The following is a 19,593-nucleotide window of genomic DNA, read 5'->3' on the forward strand; positions in this document are numbered from 1 at the left end:
TAAATCTTTTCTAAGAAGATGGAATAAAATTTGAGAGTTTAAGCGTTTAAAGTGCTCAGTCTTTTTTTATAATTTCTTAGTCCCTTTCTCTGGAGATGACATTTTGTTTATGAATTGTTATTAAACAAGTCTGGGGCTATTTCCTCAATGTACTGGTGTGTTAGTTGAAAAGAGGTATGGAGAACCCTTCTCTTAAACTTTTTAAATGGTTCATATTTTATTAATATCAACTTTATTTTCCAAAAATTTTCTTTGGTTTGCACTTTTTGTAAGGCTGGATACAGTGTGATATTTTTGTCCCTTATAGAAAACAATTAACATAATATCAATAGAAGAGTTTTACTTGCAGGAAGTGACCTTATTAAGCAAGGGAAGTGCTGGATACAGGAAAGATTTCGAGAAATTTAATTTAATGGACTTCAGATTTGGAAGGAACACATTATTTTAGGAACTTAATGATATATGCTTTGGGAAGCCAATCTCTTATGAAAACTTGAATCATCAACTCTAGCATCCCTTTACTTCTTATAAGATAAGACAGTTCTTTTGATTGAGGCCTTAAATGCTTGTTTTACTTGCTTGTTTCTCAAGGTGTAAATGAAGGGGTTCAACACAGGAGCGATGGAAGTAGTGAGGACAGCTATACCTTTGTCAATAGCCGCTGATTCTTTTGCTGAAGGTTTGACATAGATGAAGATACAGCTGCCATAGGTGATAGAAACCACAATCATGTGAGAACAGGTAGAAAAGGCTTTTTTCCGTTGCTGAGCAGAAGGAAATCTTATAATAGTCTTGATTATGTACATGTAGGAGAGAAAGACACAAAGAAGTGTTGTGATGAAGGTCAACACAGCACAGACAATAACCATCTGCTCAACGACCCACGTGTCTGAGCATGAAATCTTCAGGAAGGGAGATACATCACAGAGAAAGCCATCAATGACATTAGAGTCACAGAAGTCCAGATTTTGGCTCAAGCTAAATGGTGGGAGTATGATTACCAAGCCAGCCATCCAACAACAAACGATGAGTCTTCTGCAGACTCTGCTGCTCATGATGGTGGTGTAATGCAGGGGTTTGCAGATGGCCATGTAGCGGTCATAGGACATGGTGGCCAGGAGAAAAAATTCAATTACTCCAAAAAGATCAGTGAAAAATGCTTGAATGGCGCAAGCACAGTAGGTAATAGTCTTGTCACCCGTTGATAGGTTATATAAGTATCTAGGAACACAAGCCGATGTGAATAAGATCTCTAAGCAGGAAAAATTTTGTAGGAAAAAGTACATTGGTGTTTTAAGGTGAGAATCCACTAATGTAAGTGAGACAATAACCAGGTTTCCAGTTACACTCAATAAGTAGGTAAAAAATAGAAAAATTAGAAGCACACCCTGAAGTTGTGGATCATCTGTTAGTCCCAGGAGAATGAATGTTGTTACTGAATGGTTTCTCATATATGACCTCTTATTTTTGTCCAATCTTCATGAAAAAATCAATTATTTTATTAGAATTTAGGGATGTCAAAAGTTCAGTAGTGGTAACCAATGACAAAGTCAAGCAGATAACTAGTTCACATTAAATTTATTCTTTAATTTGGTGATTAATATTGTTACTATATTGGTGGATTTAGTTTGTAAATATCCTTTCTGTAGTTTTTGAAGAGAAATTTCCTGTAGATCAGCTTAACTGTGCCACAATCCAGTAATTTATAGATTCTATATCTCCATTGCATTTTTCCAAATTTATTTTAATTTTTTTGCCTATATTCTGAGTTGGTTTTCTTGACAGCGCATTGTTATGTCATCAATATTAACATTTTCTATGACTCTCTTGCATTTTTCTCTATTTTGAAGCTGAAATCTTAAAATTGTCTATTTTGAAGCAGTCTCCTACCTTAGCTTATAGCTTGGTCCCTGATAAAACACAATTGCAAAACAATAATTCGGGCTTGCTATACAGGCTCCTCAAAAACCATTAATCAATTATAATTTTATGTTGAACTCCAATAACAAAATAATGTTTCTGTCACAATTTCTATAATGTGTGTATTCATTTTGCGGGGTTCAAGCATTAAGTCCTCTGATTTCAAATAGAATCTATATGTCATAATCCTATCTGTATATCTAGTAGTGATCTCTTTTCTGAAATTTAGTTATGTACAGCCACATACACCTCATATTGAACACATGCAAAGTTGATTTCATGGACTCTGCATCCCTATCCTCTTCTTCCCATGTGTTTCCTCTAATAAAGCTAATTGATTACAGTAGTTGAGCTCACATAATATACCATGTGTTGTATAATAACTGCATAGGAAGCGCCTGTCTTGACCAATCCCACCTCCAACCCTTTCCCCCTTTTCTACTCTACCTTTATTTAACATTTCTTGAATTCACCTTGAAGACATTGATTTCTCTTTGATTTTCAGCCTAAACATTATTTCTTCTGGGAAATCATTTGAAACCCGGTAGCCGTTTTGGATGCCCCACCCCCCACTGATGCACCATTGCCAAACAATGCTTATTTCTTTCATGGTACTTATGCTGATAACATAAATTTGTTGAGGTTAGGACCTATGTTTATTTTACTGGGATCACCAAGGAAGCTAAAGCAACCCAAACATGCGTAACAGTGGTTACTGGTTGAATAATGAATGCCAACGTCAATATTTCTCTCGACACATACAAAGCTTTCCTCTTTCCTATTTTCACCTCTTAATATTGTTCTATCACTGAATTTAAGTTTTAAAAAATTTCTATGCTCATGGTTTTCATGTTTTGTGGTGGTGTTTTGGTTTTTTTTTTTTTGCCTTGAAGTGGAGTGTTGGCTAAGAGTCAAGTCCTACTATAAAGCCGCCACATTCTCTGCTAATATTCATTAGCAAAGAGAAACTGGATGCTCTTCCTTATCTTATCTGCTGTGTAAATGAGCATTCTAATCTCTATTTTGCTTCCTTGAGTTATCTGTTAGTAAGATAATTAATAGGTCAACTCTGCAACACTAATTTTGAGTCAATAGCTCCTTTATAATTTTTTTTCCTGTTATCACAATTTAATTACAATAGCAATCAAATGTTTTCAGTGTCTTTAGGGCTTGGTATTTTTCCTACATAAGTAAATGAAAATAAATTTTCCTGGAAGACTCCAATTACATAGTTAAAAGAATGGATTCAATATATTGATTGACATATTCTTTTCTTACCAGGGTGGGTACAGCGTCAACTCCAACCATGTGTCCAGTTCTCACATTTATGCCACTAGCTCAGGGAAATGTCATTAACCAGGCTTTTGGTGTTCTTGCAAGCTGGAACTCTGAAAGGTAGTAGGGTCATACAGAGGACAACTTCAATGGCTTATATTAAGATGTAGTGGAGACCCACCTCAGGAACACACCTGCCTCTTTTGAATCCCATTCTTTTCAGCTCACAGACACCAAATGCTTCACTATGGAATTAAACTTAGCTCTGCACACTTTGGAAATATTAGAGGCTCTAGGAACATAATTATTTTACGGCAATTACAAATAACATTATTCCGTGAAAAAAGTCATCTATCCTGTATAGTAAGTCAAGATTTGGCAAAATAATTAACTCTGAAGTGTCAATAACTGATATCTTTTTACCCTATTTTTCAAATATTTTGAGTTTATAATGCATGTAGGGATCTCTAATAAAATGATATCACAGAGGGTCATCTTTAGTTTGAAGGTGTAGCGCATGATGTTACTGCATAAAAATAAATAATATGACATTTTGATGACTTCTCCTAATTGCTGTTATTAATGACTATAATGTATCCAATGGTAGTGCTCTCATGCTTTTAAAAGTTACTCATAGCTTCTGTTCACTGTGAAACCACAAAAATTGTTCAAGATACAAAATTTAAAATGAATGTGCAGTTGAGACTTGTATGTGAATTTATGGTCAGTCTTGCTAAGCACATTCACACGCAGCTTGGGAATTCATCGTGTTTTCTCTCTGCCATGTTGTGCAAAAGCCTATCCTCAATAGCTTTTCTGTCATTATATGTCTAGGCAAGATTTTCTTCATTATTTTCCAGTATTCTTCATTAGCGGAGCGAAAACATTTTCAAAGCGAGTAAACTTTTAGGAACAATCTCTTTGGGAGGAAAAGCTAATGTTTGAAATTCTCTGGACCGAGAGGTTATTACACTACAAATTTGACATTTGTAAATGTAATTAAGTTGAAAGATCTGAGGGTCTTTTACAGTGTAGGTTCACAAGTTACTAATGAATCTTCTGTGTACTGATATGTAGAAAAAAAAACATCCCTAACAGTAACCAGTAATGACAGTATCCTCAGAGAGAAGAGTAAGCATCAATAATATCTGACACAGGCCGCCAGAACAAAATTTTAAAGTACCAATCTAACTTACTGTATTTATTTTCATATATTTTAAGGCAGTTGGAAACTAAAACATCTCCCATTTATTCTTTATCTGTTTTTATTATCCGGACAATTTGGAAACTATAAAAATTCTGCTTGATAAGTAAAAAGGGGAAAAGAATGTAAAATATAATAACAGAGCAAATATTTTGGAACATATGATTTTAGATTTTCCTCCTGCAAATGTACCTGTATGTTGTAAACAATACAGGAATATAAACATTAAATACAAAACTTGTACTACTGAATATATAATTTGTCATATGCTATTTAACTTAAAATAGCTCATGGATCAATTTGCACAATCTATTTCATACCTTAGTCATAACACCTAAACCAAGAAACAGAATGATACCTGGGTTCTTCGCCCTGTCTTAGGCAAATATCTCATCTTCCTCTTATTGTTGCCATTTATACCTCTTCAATTCAACTTTCAGTTACATATTAATATGAGCTTAAAGATTTTGTGTTCTTAGTTTGTGCCAACACCTCTTCCATAATTCTTTCTCAGTAATTACCAATTAACTAAATTATAATCTCAAATATTTTTAATCTTGAATCAGTGTCTATAATTTCTGAGATTTGTTAACATAAATAAATGGAAAAGACGTTTTCCCTGGAGGATCTGATTAGATTGTAATGTGAATAGCTTATCTTTAAAATCTTCCCTCCTTTAGAATTGGGAGCAAGTTCAGGTACTAGACATGTCTAGCCCCCAGTAAAACCCCAGAGCATACAGTCACCATCAGAGAGAAGGAAGACTATTCTGGGGCTTTCTGGGGAGCCGTAACATTCCCAGGGATTGTAGGCACACATGGGGAATAACTTGGTAGATCAAATTGAGACACACTGAAGGATTATCTCTACAGCCCAACCAGCCTCCTCTCAATCCCTTTTCCTCGGCTTAGAAGCACTCAGTGCAGTATGTACAAGCACAGTCCTGGCCACACTGAGCAGAATCCCTTGTTCTAAAATGTCTGTCTTTTTTTTCAATCCTTAAGGCTCTCCTCTTGTGCAAAACACATGAGAAAATTATTGAAAAGGAATTGTAATTGACATTTCTTTTTTCTCTATATGTCTTTCAAAGAAATTTTTTAAAATTTTGAGAGTGTAGAGGCCATCATTATATCACTATCTTGTAGTTAATGAGTCATGTTTAGAGGTAATTTTTCCTATGGACATTCATTGCTTTCACTTTGAAGTAGAGAGTGAGTTCATGTCAGATAAGTGTCAGGTAACCATCTAGATAACACTCATTATACACTGTCTTGGCTAAGCCATATAGTCAAAGGCCATGCTTTCTAGAGAAAATAGAACTATAATATAAAATTAATTCTTTTTACAATTTTTCAAATACCTCTATACATCACTGATTTTGATAAAAGCAAGGCAAATTTGTTCCTCTAAAGAAATCCTGATCTAATCTCTCACAAAGTGAAATCACAAATATCATACTTACCCTTCTGAGAGTCAATAATTGCTTCCATTGGAAGTTTAAAAATAACTTCCCTGCAGAGTGCTAGGAAGAATGGACCTTGTTGGCAGAGGCTTGTGTTTGGACTCATGGCCACTGTCGCTAATGGACCATCTCTGCCCTACAGGCACTCTGGAATGCCTCTGAGCTCCGAGATTGTCATCTCCAGCACATTGCCAAATTATTCTTGTCAAGGACTTCATCCCATTTTAAAACTCTAAGATTGAAAGTAAGATAATAATCAAAGGTTTTTGGAGTATCTGGAGCTCTCTGATTTTAAAACGGTTGATATTCTGATTCTATGGATAGAGTAAGAAGTTTTTACATTAACGAGATTAACGGTTGTTTTATTTGCCAAAGCTGAAATGAAATGAATAAACAAAAGGGACCTTGGTGACCCAATTTAAAAGAAATGATTCCTCTGTGTAATGAACTTGGCAGAAATCCTGAAAAATGGAGCAGTGAGGACAGTGTCCTCGGAGTAAGGAAGATGCAACCATAGTATCCAACACAGGCCAGCACACAGCATTAAAAATCAGACGGTCGGGTACACGTCTGTCTTTCCTGCATTTGTTGCACACCTCCTGTGGCTAAGTTCACCAGGACCTAGTTTTCTTCCTTATCATGTTTTAATTAAAAGAGGTAAAAACTTCACATAATCATAAGAAAATACATGAATAATCACATATCTAGTGATAAGTACCTTTACTATGTCTATAGCTAGTATTTCCAACTTTTCCTATGCACAAACATCAACATTTTACATATATATTTAACATTATATATATACGTGTTACATAATTTTTATAACATTTTGTCATACAATTAACATGAAATTATTTTCAAATCACTAGCTGTAATTGTGAGTCAAGATTTTTGATAACTTTATAAAATATCACATTTCAGGATTCCATCAGTTTTTCACGCCATTCCTAACACTTGAAACTTCATCTGCAATTGTTCATTATTATCAAATAAATGGATGCATATAAATAAATAGTATGGTTGCTTAACCTAACTTTTAGAAATTTATTTTTTCAGCAAATCATTATTCTACAAATATTTTTGCAAACTTAATAGTTTTAGGACGTTAGAAATAAAGTGTATTCACAATTCAAGGCTTTTATACGATATTATCAAAATTCTTTCCAAAAGGTCATACTGATTTATATACCCACTTTTAATTTATGAAAGTGCTCCTGTGTCAACACTGAGCTGCACATTGTGTATTATTACAATTTTCAAGTTAATGAACATTTCTGTTCTCATAGATGCTGAAAACATTTTCTTCGTCATTATTATTGGTCTTTAAATTTACATTATTTTAAAGGGTACGGTGTCTCCTATTAACCCTTGAAGAATTGTCCTTGTAGGTTTAAGCTATTTTATAATTTCTACCTTAAAAAGAAGTCTTCTATTATATTTTTCAAATTGTTATTCACATCCCCTCCCACAGAAAGAGAAGTTTGGTTCTGTTCTTAGTTTCCTAAGAGTTTTATTCATAGTAAATTTTAAATTTTATCAAATATTCCATATTTATTGGGATAATCAAATGAATTTTCTATTTTAATAGTCTTATTTTCTTACTTAATTTTTGTTTCATTTTAATAATATTTATTATTCATAAAAATGTAAATTATATAATTTGTTTTAGCTGTAAAACAAATATATTCTTAGAACAAATTCTTTTTATTATTCTTTTTTTTGATAAGAATACTAACATACGATCTGCAGTCTTAGCAAAGTTTTAAGCATCCAATACAATATTGTTGACTATAGCTACCATGCTGCACACTGGATCTCTGGGACTTATTCATCTCGCATAGAAAGTTTGTACCCCTGAACTAAAGTCTGCAGTTTCTCCTTCCCTTCAGTCTCTGGCAACCACCACTCTACACTCTGCTTCTCTAAGTTTGACTATTTTAGATGCCTCATGTAAATGATATCATGTAGTAGTTGTCCTTCTGTTATCTGGCTTATTTCACTTTCCATAATGCCCTCTAATTTTATCCATGTTGTCACAAATGACAGGGTTTCCTTCTTTTTTATGACTAACATTCCATTATATATAAATATACCACATTTAATTAATTCACGTGTCTGTCAATGGACATTTAGGTTGTTTCCATATCTTGGCTGTTGTGAATAATGCTGCAATGAACATGACAGTGCAGAGATCATGATTTCAATTATTTTGCATATATACCCAGAGTAGATTGATGGGTTGTCTGGTGGTTCTATTTTTGGTTTTTGAGGAAACTCTGTACTGTTTTCCAGAGCAGCTACACCAATTTACATTCCCAACAATAGTGTACAAAGGTTCCAATTTCTCCACATCCTCACCAACATTTGTTATCGTTTGTCTTTTGAATAATAGCCATCTTAACAGATGTGAGGTGATATTCCATTGTGGTTTTGATTTGTATTTACGTAAAGATTAGTGATGTTGAGCACTTTTTCATATATGTGTTGGCCATTTGTATCTCTTCTTTCGAGAAATCTCTATCTTCCTTTGCCCATTTTGTAATTACGTTATTTGCCTTTTTGCTATTGAGTTGTAGGAGTTCCTTATGTATTTTGGACATTAACACCTTATCAGGTATATGATTTGCAAATATTTCAACTCATTCCATAGATTGCCTTTTTTATTCTATTGGTGGTTTCCTTTGCTGTGCCGAAGGTTTTTAGTTTGGTGTAGTCCCACTTGCCTATTTTTGCTTTTGTTGTCTGTGCTTTTGGTGTCATAGCCAAGAAATCATTGCCAAGACCAATGTCAAGCTGCTGTTTTCCTATGTTTTCTTCTAGGTTTCAGGTTTTTTAGTTTATTTTTGTATATAGTGTAAAATAAGGGTCCAAATACATTCTTTTACATCTGGATATTCAGTTTTCCCAATATAATTTATTAGGAAACCATCAATTCCCCATATGTAGTCTGGCACCCTTGTCAAAGCTCAGTTGACCTTATATGTGTGCATGTATTTCTGGGCTCTCTAATTCTGTTCCAATGGTCTATATGTCTGTTTTGATGCTAGTACTGTACAGTTTTGATTACTGCAGCTTTATAAAATGTTTTTAAATCAGGAAGTGTGATGTCTCCAGTTTGTCATTCCTTCTTAAGATTGCTTTGGCTATTTAGGGCCTTTGTGTTTCCTATGAATTTTAGGATTGTTTTTTATATTTCTGGAACATACATCACTTCTGTGTATTACCAGCACACAGCTAACATCATATTCAATGGTGAAAGGTTTAAAGCTTTTACTCTAAATTCAGAGACAAAGACAAGGGTGTCTAATTTCATCACTCCTGTCTAAAATAGTACTTAAAGTCTTAGCCAGAGCAATTAGACAAGAAAAAGAAATAAAGAAATCTAATCAGAAAGGAAGAAGTAAAATTGTCTTTGATTCAGATGATATGGTCTTATATATAGAAAATCCTAAAGACTTCACCAAAAAAATTATTAGAAGGAATTAAAAAATTCAGTAACGTTGCTGGATACAAAGTCAATATACAGAAATCTGTTGTGTTTTAATACACTAAAAATAACTTTTTTGAAAAAGAAATTTAAAAATATGCCATTTACAATAGCATCAAAAACAATAAAATTCCTTGGGATAAATTTAACCAAAGTGGAAAAAGATCTGTACACTGAAAACTACAAGACTTTGATGAAACAAATTTAAGAAACACAAACAAGTTGAGAGATATCCCGTTTTCATGGATTGGGAGAATTAATATTGTTGAATGTCCATAATGCCCAAAGCCATTCATATAGTCAATTCAAACCCAAACAAAATTCCAATGGCATTTTTCACAGAAATAGGAAAAGTAATCCTAAATTTGAATAGAACCACAAAAGGCCCCAAATAGCCAAAGCAATCCTGAGAAAGAAGAACAAATCTTGAGGCATCACACTTCCTGATTTCAAACTCTGCTACAAGTTGTAGTCATCAAAAGAGCATGGCACTGCCATAATAATTGACACATACAGCAATGGAACATAAACAAAAGCCCAGAAATAAACACTTGCATATATGTTCAACTACCATTTGACAAGGGAGCCAAAAATACTCAGTGGGGAAAGGATAGTTCCTTCAATAATTGGTGCTGGGAGAACTGCGTAACCACTTGCAGAAGAATGAAACCAGAACTTTATCTTACACTTCTCACAAAAGTTAACTTGAAATTGATTTAAGACTTAAACATAAGACCTGAAATGTAAAACTCCTAGAATAAACATAGGGAAAAAGCCCCTTGACGTTAGACTTGGCAGCAAATTCCTGGATATGACACCAAAAGCACAGGCAACAAAAGTAAAAATGAACAAGTGGGACTACATAAAACTAGAAATTTGTGCACAGGAAAAGAAACAATCAACAAAATGAAAAGGCAACTTACAAAATGGGAAAAAATATTTGCAAATCATATATCTGATAAGAGGTTAATATCCCAAATATATAAATAACTCATACAACTCAATAGCAGAAAACAAACAAGCTGATTTAAAAATAGGCAGAGGAACTGAATAGACATTTTGCCAAAGAAGACATACAAGTGGCCAACAGGTACATGAAAAGCTGCTCAACATCACTAATCATCAGAGAGATGCAAATCAAAACCAGAGTGAGGTATCACTTCACAACTATTGGAATGGCTGTTATCAAAAAGACAAGAGATAAGTGTTGGTGAGATTGTGAAGAAAGAGAACCCTTCTGCACCATTGGTGGTAATATAAATTGGTGCAGCCATTATGGAAAATAGTATAGAGTTTCCTCAAAAAAATAAAAAGAGAACTACTTTATGATAAATTAATCCTACTTCTGATTATATATCCAAAGGAAATGAAATCAGGATCTTGAAGAAATATCTGCACCCCCACGTTCTTTGCAGTATTATTCACAGTAGCCACAACATGGAAACAACCTAAGTATCCATCTACAGATGAATGGATAAAGGAGATGTGAGATATATATATATATGTGTGTGTGTGTGTGTGTGTGTGTCTGTGTGTGTGGGTCTGTGTGTGTGTGTATGTATACCTATATCCATAATAGAATATTATTCAGCCATGAGAAAGAAGGAAATCCTGCCGTTTGAGACAATATGGTTGGACCTCGAGGGCACTGTGCTAAGTGAGTTAAGAGAGATGGAGAAAGACAAATACTTTCTGATATCACTTATATGTGGAATTGAAGAAAACCAATCTCATAGAGACAGAATAGGAAGGTGGTTAGCAAGGACTGGAGGTTGGGAGAAATAAAGAGACGTTGGTCAAAGGGTACAAATTTCCAGTTATAAGACAAATAGAGGCAGGCCCCAGGGCTTAGCGGTTAAGTGCACGCGCTCCACTACTGGCGGTCCGGATTCGGATCTCAGGCATGCACCGATGCACCGCTTCTCCGGCCATGCTGAGGCGGCGTCCCACATACAGCAACTAGAAGAATATGCAACTATGACATACAACTATCTACTGGGGCTTTGGGGAGAAAAAGGGAAAAAAAAAAAAAGGAGGAGGATTGGCAATAGATGTTAGCTCAGGGCCGGTCTTCCTCAGCAAAAAAGAGGAGGATTGGCATAGATGTTAGCTCAGGGCTGATCTTCCTGACACACACAAAAAAAGACAAAAAAGTTCTTGTGTTCTAATGTACAGCATGGTGATTATTTTTTTATTTATTTATTTTTTTATTGCGGTAACATTGGTTTGTAACATTGTATAAATTTCAGGTGTATATCCTTTTACTTGTTTCTGCACAGATTACATCATGTTCACCACCCAAATACTAATTACAATCCATGACCACACACAAGTGCCTAATCATCCCTTTCACCCTCCTCCCTAGCCCCTTCTCCTCTGGTAACCACCAATCTAATCTCTGTCTCTGTGAGTTTGTGTGTTATTGTTATCTTCTACTTACGAGTGAGATCATATGGTATTTGACCTTCTCCCTCTGACGTATTTCACTTAGCATAATACCCTCAGTGTCCATCCATGTTGTCACAAATGGTACAGCATGGTGATTATAGTTAATAACACTGTATTATATACTAGAAAGTTGCTAAGAGAGTAGATCTTAAATGATCTTGCCAGAAAAAAAGAAACGGTAATTATGTGACGTGATGGAGGTGTTAGCTAACACTATAGTGGTAATCATTTTGCAAGATACGTGTATCGAATCAATGTTGTACACCTTAAACTTACACAAATTTATACATCAAGTATATGTATCTCAATAAGTCTGGAAAAATTAAAACTTAATGAAGAACAAAGCAATTCACTACCACCTCCTGCTGCTCCCCTCCACTTCCCTAGGATCAAAATTTGCTCAGAGAGGAGGGACTAGAAAAACTTTTGTTTAGATTTTCTAAAATGTAATAAATGCTAATATTTCAAAGACAACCACGAAAAAGAAATTATGCTTTCATTTCAGTGCTACTGTTATGAAAGTTCATATTTTCCCTTACTGATCTCTGCTTTTGTTTCCCAGCTGCAATGCCCTCTTGTATCCTTTGACCACAAATTACTTATTTCCTAATGTTTTTCTTATTACTAACAATAATTCAATTAAAAGAATATTTGTTCTTACTGTTCAGATATTTCCTTTCTTTTCAGTTATGACATAATTAAAATTTCATGTTTTCGACAAAAGGGCTACTTTATTCATTATTGAGGATTAAAATGCCTTTCTTTAGTATTGTTACTATAAGTTTAAACCTCTCAAGCTCAGTTAATGAGAGAACTTGAAGTTTGAATTTATCAAAACTTTTCTTTATCATGCAAGAACCCTACAATTAGGAGTAATTCAGAGCTACTAGTAATCGTATAACGAAGTTTTATTTCATAGTTTGTTATATTAGGGATTATCAGAAACAATGCCTATTATCTGCCTGGAAGAATGCCATCCTTATGAAAGAAAGCTCTGCTATTTTCCTGGCAGAACTTTCCAACCAAAAGTCAGTAGCACCGTGGGCCTCCTTCTCATTTCTGTCTCCTGATGGCCTCATTCTCCATGTAAATATCCAGCCTTCGCCATTTTATTTTAGGTATGTTACTGGGATTATGCTGCACTTGTCTTTCACTTCAGAAATTTTTTATTTCTTTAGTATGTGGTAAGTCATGGGCTATGACTCTCCTTTCTGTTAGTATTTGTATTTTGTAACATATTTGAGAGAAATATCTTCAAGTTACTCACATTTGACTGTCATCCTTCCTTAAGGAAGAAATTAATTTCTTATGCCACTAAAAGTGTCCTCTTTTATACTCTTTGGATACAACTCTCACATCATCATATATCCTCATATCTCATTTCATTGGTGATGTTTCTTTTGGGCCTTGAGATCCTGCTCTCCTTATGTTGGACTTTAGCTACTGAGGTAATCAATCCCCAAATCAATTAGCTTGGAGCATGCCAGAACACATGACAAAATGAGTAGCTTTTCAACCATCTCAGCAAGCATTTTCTGAATGAAAGATTTTGTTAAATGTGGTAAATCTAATGGAATTTTATGCTTCTAACTTGAATTATTAAAGGTAATTATTGAATAATAAAATGAATGTGATCATGACCCACCAATTGCTGTTGTTCACTCTTTTACAGATTTTTAATAGCCTCAGTTCTCCTTAGGTATACTGACTCTTCACATTCTATTACAATGTGCTATATACATTGGTTTTATTGTATATCATTAGTGTATTCTGCTCATTAATCCCAGGGGAAAGTTTTTTTTGTGTTGTTTTGTTTCTTTTCCCTATTCAATGGAATCCCTTGAGTATGTAATTAATTAAATGATAAAAGAATGCTCACATTTTTAGCGTGTAAGATTAATAATGAAATATCTCCCTACTTGGAGGATCTGATTACACTTTCTCAGATATTTCTGGATTTTTTCTATTTTCACTTCCAAATATAAAGAATATAAGTATATATTTCACTTGTAATAATAATAGATATGATATCATTCGGACTAATCCACAGTAAATGTTGTGGATTTATCATTTCTTGGGATAAAATCTGATATAGTAGTTTCCACTACCTAAGTCCAGAACTTCAGTCTAAATTCAAACTTGCATACAACGGTGAGGTGGGAGGTGGGAAATTAACAAAAGCACGGAGCATATTCCATCTTTTTTTGTTGAATTGCAACTTAGAAGTCATGTTTCTTTCAATTTTTTGCTGAAATAATATTGTCTAGAATATGAGTATCTTCATAATTCGTTACTAGTTCTTTTTTCCTCCCTTTTCACATCCTAGAAGAAAATACTGGAATTACAGTAAGTGCTTTAGAGTTTGGATCTTTTATTTTTGATTGTAAATTAAAGTCATTTTTGTGGAAATCAAAGGCAGATACTTAAAAATAGTTGTTTGATTTTTTTTTCTTGGTTAATGATTTTACATCTTTTTTAGTATAGAAATATAAAAGGCATAAAAGTTACCTATTCATAAGATGCACTTAAATCTGTCCATTGACTTTTTTTCATTAATTATATAAATTTAATACAGCAACGGATAAGTTGAGAAAAGAAGACTAATGAAATGATCTCTGGAAAGAAAGAAATCTTTACTCTGTGATCATTATTTTGCCACATTTTAGTTACAACTTCTTTTTGCCTGATTACATCTTCTAGAGAGATATTTTTCCATTCATTAATAAAAAAAATAGGAGTTAAGAAGACGCTGATTACAAGAAAATTGATGTGAGAAAGAATACGCTATTTTCATTTAGCAGCCAATAAACACGAAGCAGCTTTAGGCACAGAAGACATCATGAATTACTCTAAGCTCTTTCTCACTTGATTCCAGAAACAGCTATGATATTCTGATATACTATCTGGACTAGGTCAAGTTTTATTTTTTAAAATCAAACTGGGAGAAAACTATTAACGAAGCAAAACATAACTGTTCCAGGCAGGCATAAATTTTGACAGGGGAATCGAAAATAGAAATAAAACATAAAATGGTGGAAATTTTAGATATGTGGTAGATTTTGAAAGACAGCTGAACAGTTGACCATATTAGGAAAGAGTGTCATCACCAACAGAACAAATTTTCACGAAGATAAGTATAAGGAAGAGAAAATGCAATTTTTGACTTATTTGTGTTTTGTGCTTTGTTTTTTGATTTTTTTTTTCTCTCTTAGGGCTCATGTTTTTCGTGAACTTCATATGGAACTAGTTCAACTGGTCCACAATATGGAAAGCAAAACATTCTGAAGAAAAAAACTCTTGATATAGGTCTTACAAACAACGTAACTGATTTATAAAATGTGTTTAGAGCATTGAAAACTGCTATTTAAAAAGTGGTTGTAAGAGTTTGCATGTTTTTGAATCTATAGAATGATTTATCCCTTTTATTTCTATATATTTAGTTTTAAAGTTTTTATTATTCTTAAAGTCTATCAATTATCATAATTGTAATCTTTAAAAGTAAAATTTGGATAACTAAATACCTTCTTGAATTTTGTAGAGAGGAGTTTAGCTTTATGTGCATGATTGGACAAATGATCTATGAAATCTCTTTTAGCTCTAAGATGCTGTGACTACATTCTATGATTTTTAAGTCCTATCTATAATTTTCTGATTTGTTACCAAGGTGGGATGGATTTTGAATTATGTTCTTACTGTTGCCATTCATGAAGCAATGTTATATTGTAGTGTGTCTTAAACATATTACGTGTCACGTGCTCTTTCTTTAAAGAAAAAAGTGTGTGCCCTCCTCAGACACATTTCCATAGAATTTAAGAGCATTCACTCTCCTGAAATCTATCCATGTACTCAAGGCTAAGACCTTGAAATGGATATTTGGTATGATAAAGTTAAAAAGAGGAAAGGCTTTGAACTCAATTGCCAACTGAATTACTAACACAGTACTTCTCCGTTTGGCTATGAATATGTACACTTTATAGAAGTATAAATGCCTAGATCTCACCCACGGTGTTCAAATGGAGCGTCTGGGTTGTGTCTTGGGCATTTGTCTTTGTTAAAGACTCACCAGCTTTCTGTTAGACAGCAGGGGTTTAGATGTATAACCAAGACGAACTCTTTAATCTGAGACTTAATTTCCTTCCAAAAAAAGCGGGGATGGTAATACTCTACTCAAAGAGGGTGGTTGCAGATATTAACAAGAAAACTTATATAAATCTCCAAAAATATTGCCTGGCACAGTGTCGGTGACCAACGAATGTTAGCTTCTCTCTCTCCATCTTTATTCTTTCTTATTGACTCTAATAGTTAATCCTGAGCATTCTTTGTTTTTTAATTCTTGTTCACATTTGATGAAATCCATAAGAGAGCAATGAGGAACCATTCGATGCAGACAGAGTTCATTCTTTTGGGTCTGACGTGTGACTCTGAGCTGCAGGTTGTAATTTTCCTCTTTCTATTTTTTACCTACATGTTGAGTGTGACAGGAAACTTAACCATCATCATTCTTACTCTGCTGGATTGCCACCTTAAGACACCAATGTACTTCTTCTTACGAAATTTCTCCTTTTTAGAAATCTCATTCACAACTACTTGTATTCCAAGGTTCCTGGTGAGCCTTGTGACAAAGGACCAAACTATTTCCTATATGAATTGTATGACTCAGTTATTTTTTTTTATCTTTTTTGGAGTAGTGGAATTTTATCTTCTGGCTGCTATGTCTTATGACCGTTATGTGGCTATATGTAAACCTCTGCATTACATGACCATCATGAGCAAGAGAGCTTGCTACCAATTAGTACTCAGCTCTTGGGTAACTGGATTTCTGATTATCTTTCCTCCAATGGTCTTGGTTTTCAAGTTGGAATTCTGTGCTTCCAATGTCATTGATCATTTTATTTGCGATTATTCTCCCATTCTGCAGATCTCTTGTTCAGATACACATTTCCTAGAGGTAATGTCTTTCTTCTTGGCAGTGGTAACACTAATGGTCACACTGATGTTAGTGATTCTCTCTTATGGCTACATCATCAAGACAATTCTCAAATTCGCTTCTGCTCAGCAAAGGACCAAAGCCTTTTCTACCTGTTCCTCCCACATGATTGTTGTTTCCATCTCTTATGGTAGCTGCATCTTCATGTACATAAAACCATCAGCAAATGATAGAGTGACTTTAAGCAAAGGAGTCGCTGTGCTCAATACCTCGGTTGCTCCCTTATTGAATCCTTTCCTTTATACCCTGAGGAACCAGCAAGTGAAACAGGCCTTTCAGGATATGGTCCAGAAAAATTTACTTGCTTCAAACAAATGAGAAAATTCTAAAAAACATGAAGAGAAAAATGCACTAAAATATCACCTTTTACATCTTCGTGTAGTTTGTCTTATTCTGTACATATTTTCAGATTATATTAGTAATTTCAGCCCATTTTGGGCCTCCTTCCATGCCATCATTTCTGGCTAGAAATTCTCTGTACAAACCTGTTTTTGTATTGATTTGAGAAATGCAGAATTTTAAATGTGATATTTTTCACTGATCATCTTGTATGAAAGAAATATTTTCAGTGAGGCTCTGTATGAGCTTGCATGTTAGATGCCTTTCCAGAACTTGGTATATAAATGGAATGTTTGTAACTGGGGTCATAGTTTTAGGACAAAAATGACTGTTTGAAAGAAGTCACTAAACCAATTATTTAGTCAAGAAAATAGTTCAATGTTAACAGGACATTATGCTCTTGGTAATACTATGTTTCATAAGCATCATTTTTTATGTGTGAGCACACCTCACAAATTATAAAGTCAGTCAAAGTGAGATACAATTTATAAATAATATTCCACAAATTACTTTTTCATTCAATAAGATAAGAATAAATTTTGATCCTTCCCTATGTGATGAATAATAAAAATGTAATCAAATTCTATCTGACCCCAACTGTAAATTTTTTAATTAAAATCATAAAATTTTGATTAAAAAAAGAATTTCTGAAAGAAATAATGTCTACCTATGTCATTGAATTGAATTATGATGTAACAACTTACTTCATTACCTTACTTCAGAGCCTAAAGTATATTCTATCTCTTCAACAGAATTTTTCTGATTAAAGAAAGCTATTTTCTCTATCTAAAGTATTCTTTATTTGAATGTAATAATCATTTTCCCATGTAATGCTAAATTGCGCTTGAATCTTCTGTTCTGATTAATTGAGCCTTTGGTGATGTTACTGGTAGTGATAGTGATACAGGCTAAATCCTCAAAGTCAGTGGAGTCAATAGGATAATTTTCTTTTCGTTAACCAAGTTGATTTTACTGAAAAGTATGACTTTTGAACAAAAGAAATGTGGGAAAGATAATACCAATACATAAATGCAAATTTTCTAAGAGAAATAGTGACGTTTACAATTTATTGCAAGAAAAATCAAATGAATGCCAGAGGTCAAATTCAGAGTCTCTACAAGAGATAAGATATTGAGTTTCTTCTAAAATCCAGTAGAATTTTGGCTTATATAAAATATACAATTCCTTGCTTTTTAACTTCTATTATTTGTTTTTATGGCATAATCTTCTATATATCTCTTTGGAATTTTGAATTAGTCTATAGGAGTATCTGAGAGTAGGGAAAAATAGTTCTCAGATTGATTTGTGTTCAATCTCTTGGAAACCTATTATGTGAGGTCAACAAATTTGGTTCTAATAATAGAACAAAAATGAAAGTACGTATGGTGACACGAGTTTGAAAATGTTCCATGTTATAACCCTATATCTTAGTCAACAATAAAGATAAGGTGCAAAATATTTTCCTTGAGAATCTACAAATTTGACGTGTTATAGAATTCCTGTCAAAATCAAAGCTCTAAAGTTTAGTGTATTTGTATATTGCTGCTCTGAGGAAAAACTAGCATACTTACCTTCTTCCTAAAGTTATTCAAAGATTAATTACTAAAATCATCATGAGAATAGAGGAAGACACTGATACTCATGTTTTTCTTAGAGATTAAGACACAATTTGATGAAAACTTAGCTATCCAAGGCTACGTTTTAAACTAGGAAGGCTAGGACAAATATGAATTTTGTAGCAAGTAGATCTGAATGTTTGTCAAATGAACATGTCTACATACAGCAATAGTGGAGGTAGTGTTACAATGCAAGATATGAAGAAGTATTTGTGCTCTAGCACTGATTCCAAGATCACCCTGTATTTGCAGTCAAATAGTTTATTAATTCTGCAAATGAAAATGTGATATAAATACTATATAGAACTAGAATATTTATACCTAAAATAGTCCAAGTCTTATATGAGTTATTAAATGATGGACACATTCTTGAAATTTATTGAAAATATAGCAGCTATTAAATTTTGCATGTATATTTAGTATATTGAGCCACTTGTTACTAAGTAGAACTATAAAAAGAGAGTCCATTTTCTGAGTCAATTCTAAGGCTAGAAACTAATCCTGGAGAATTAAATGGTGTAAATTCCTTGGCACCAATATTTTTGTTAGATAGTATGCAATTCTGGCAGTAAGGTGTAGTTTCTAAATACTATTTCCCACTGAGAGGAACCAGGGCTTCTTGGATAACGAGTTGTTTGCAGGTTAAGGGTATGAAACATACAAACTGAGCCTGGAATATCTTATTGTTTCAGAAGGAAAAGAAGCAAAAAAATCACACAAGGACGCAGGAACCAATCTGGATCCTACCAACTGAACGAAAATGGGACAATTTGAGCATAAAAATTTAATAATGACTGTAATGGATTGAAACACATCAAATATCTAAAACTCCATAAGTAAATAGCATTATAAAAG

General features: G+C 33.7%; 2 protein-coding genes across 2 annotated transcripts; one reads left to right on the plus strand and one right to left on the minus strand.

Moving 5' to 3' along the window:
• Positions 1-518: 518 nt before the first annotated feature.
• On the minus strand, positions 519-1,451 carry LOC131415655 (olfactory receptor 6C2-like). Its single transcript, XM_058557479.1, has one exon. The coding sequence runs from the start codon at positions 1,449-1,451 to the stop codon at positions 519-521; it is 933 nt and encodes a 310-aa protein (XP_058413462.1).
• A 14,662-nt stretch (positions 1,452-16,113) lies between these two features.
• On the plus strand, positions 16,114-17,140 carry LOC131415656 (olfactory receptor 6C6-like). The gene has a single exon (XM_058557480.1). It carries the CDS (start codon positions 16,163-16,165, stop codon positions 17,099-17,101), a length of 939 nt encoding a protein of 312 aa, XP_058413463.1. The 5' UTR covers positions 16,114-16,162; the 3' UTR covers positions 17,102-17,140.
• Positions 17,141-19,593: the final 2,453 nt, after the last annotated feature.

The sequence above is a fragment of the Diceros bicornis genome, chromosome 17 (assembly GCF_020826845.1).
Source record: "Diceros bicornis minor isolate mBicDic1 chromosome 17, mDicBic1.mat.cur, whole genome shotgun sequence".
In the NCBI taxonomy this organism is placed as follows: Eukaryota; Metazoa; Chordata; class Mammalia; order Perissodactyla; family Rhinocerotidae; genus Diceros; species Diceros bicornis.

Bases quoted from the DNA above. Each gene is read 5' to 3' on its own strand.
- LOC131415656 (XM_058557480.1), top strand. From the start codon at position 16,163: ATGAGGAACCATTCGATGCAGACAGAGTTCATTCTTTTGGGTCTGACG.
- LOC131415655 (XM_058557479.1), bottom strand. From the start codon at position 1,451: ATGAGAAACCATTCAGTAACAACATTCATTCTCCTGGGACTAACAGAT.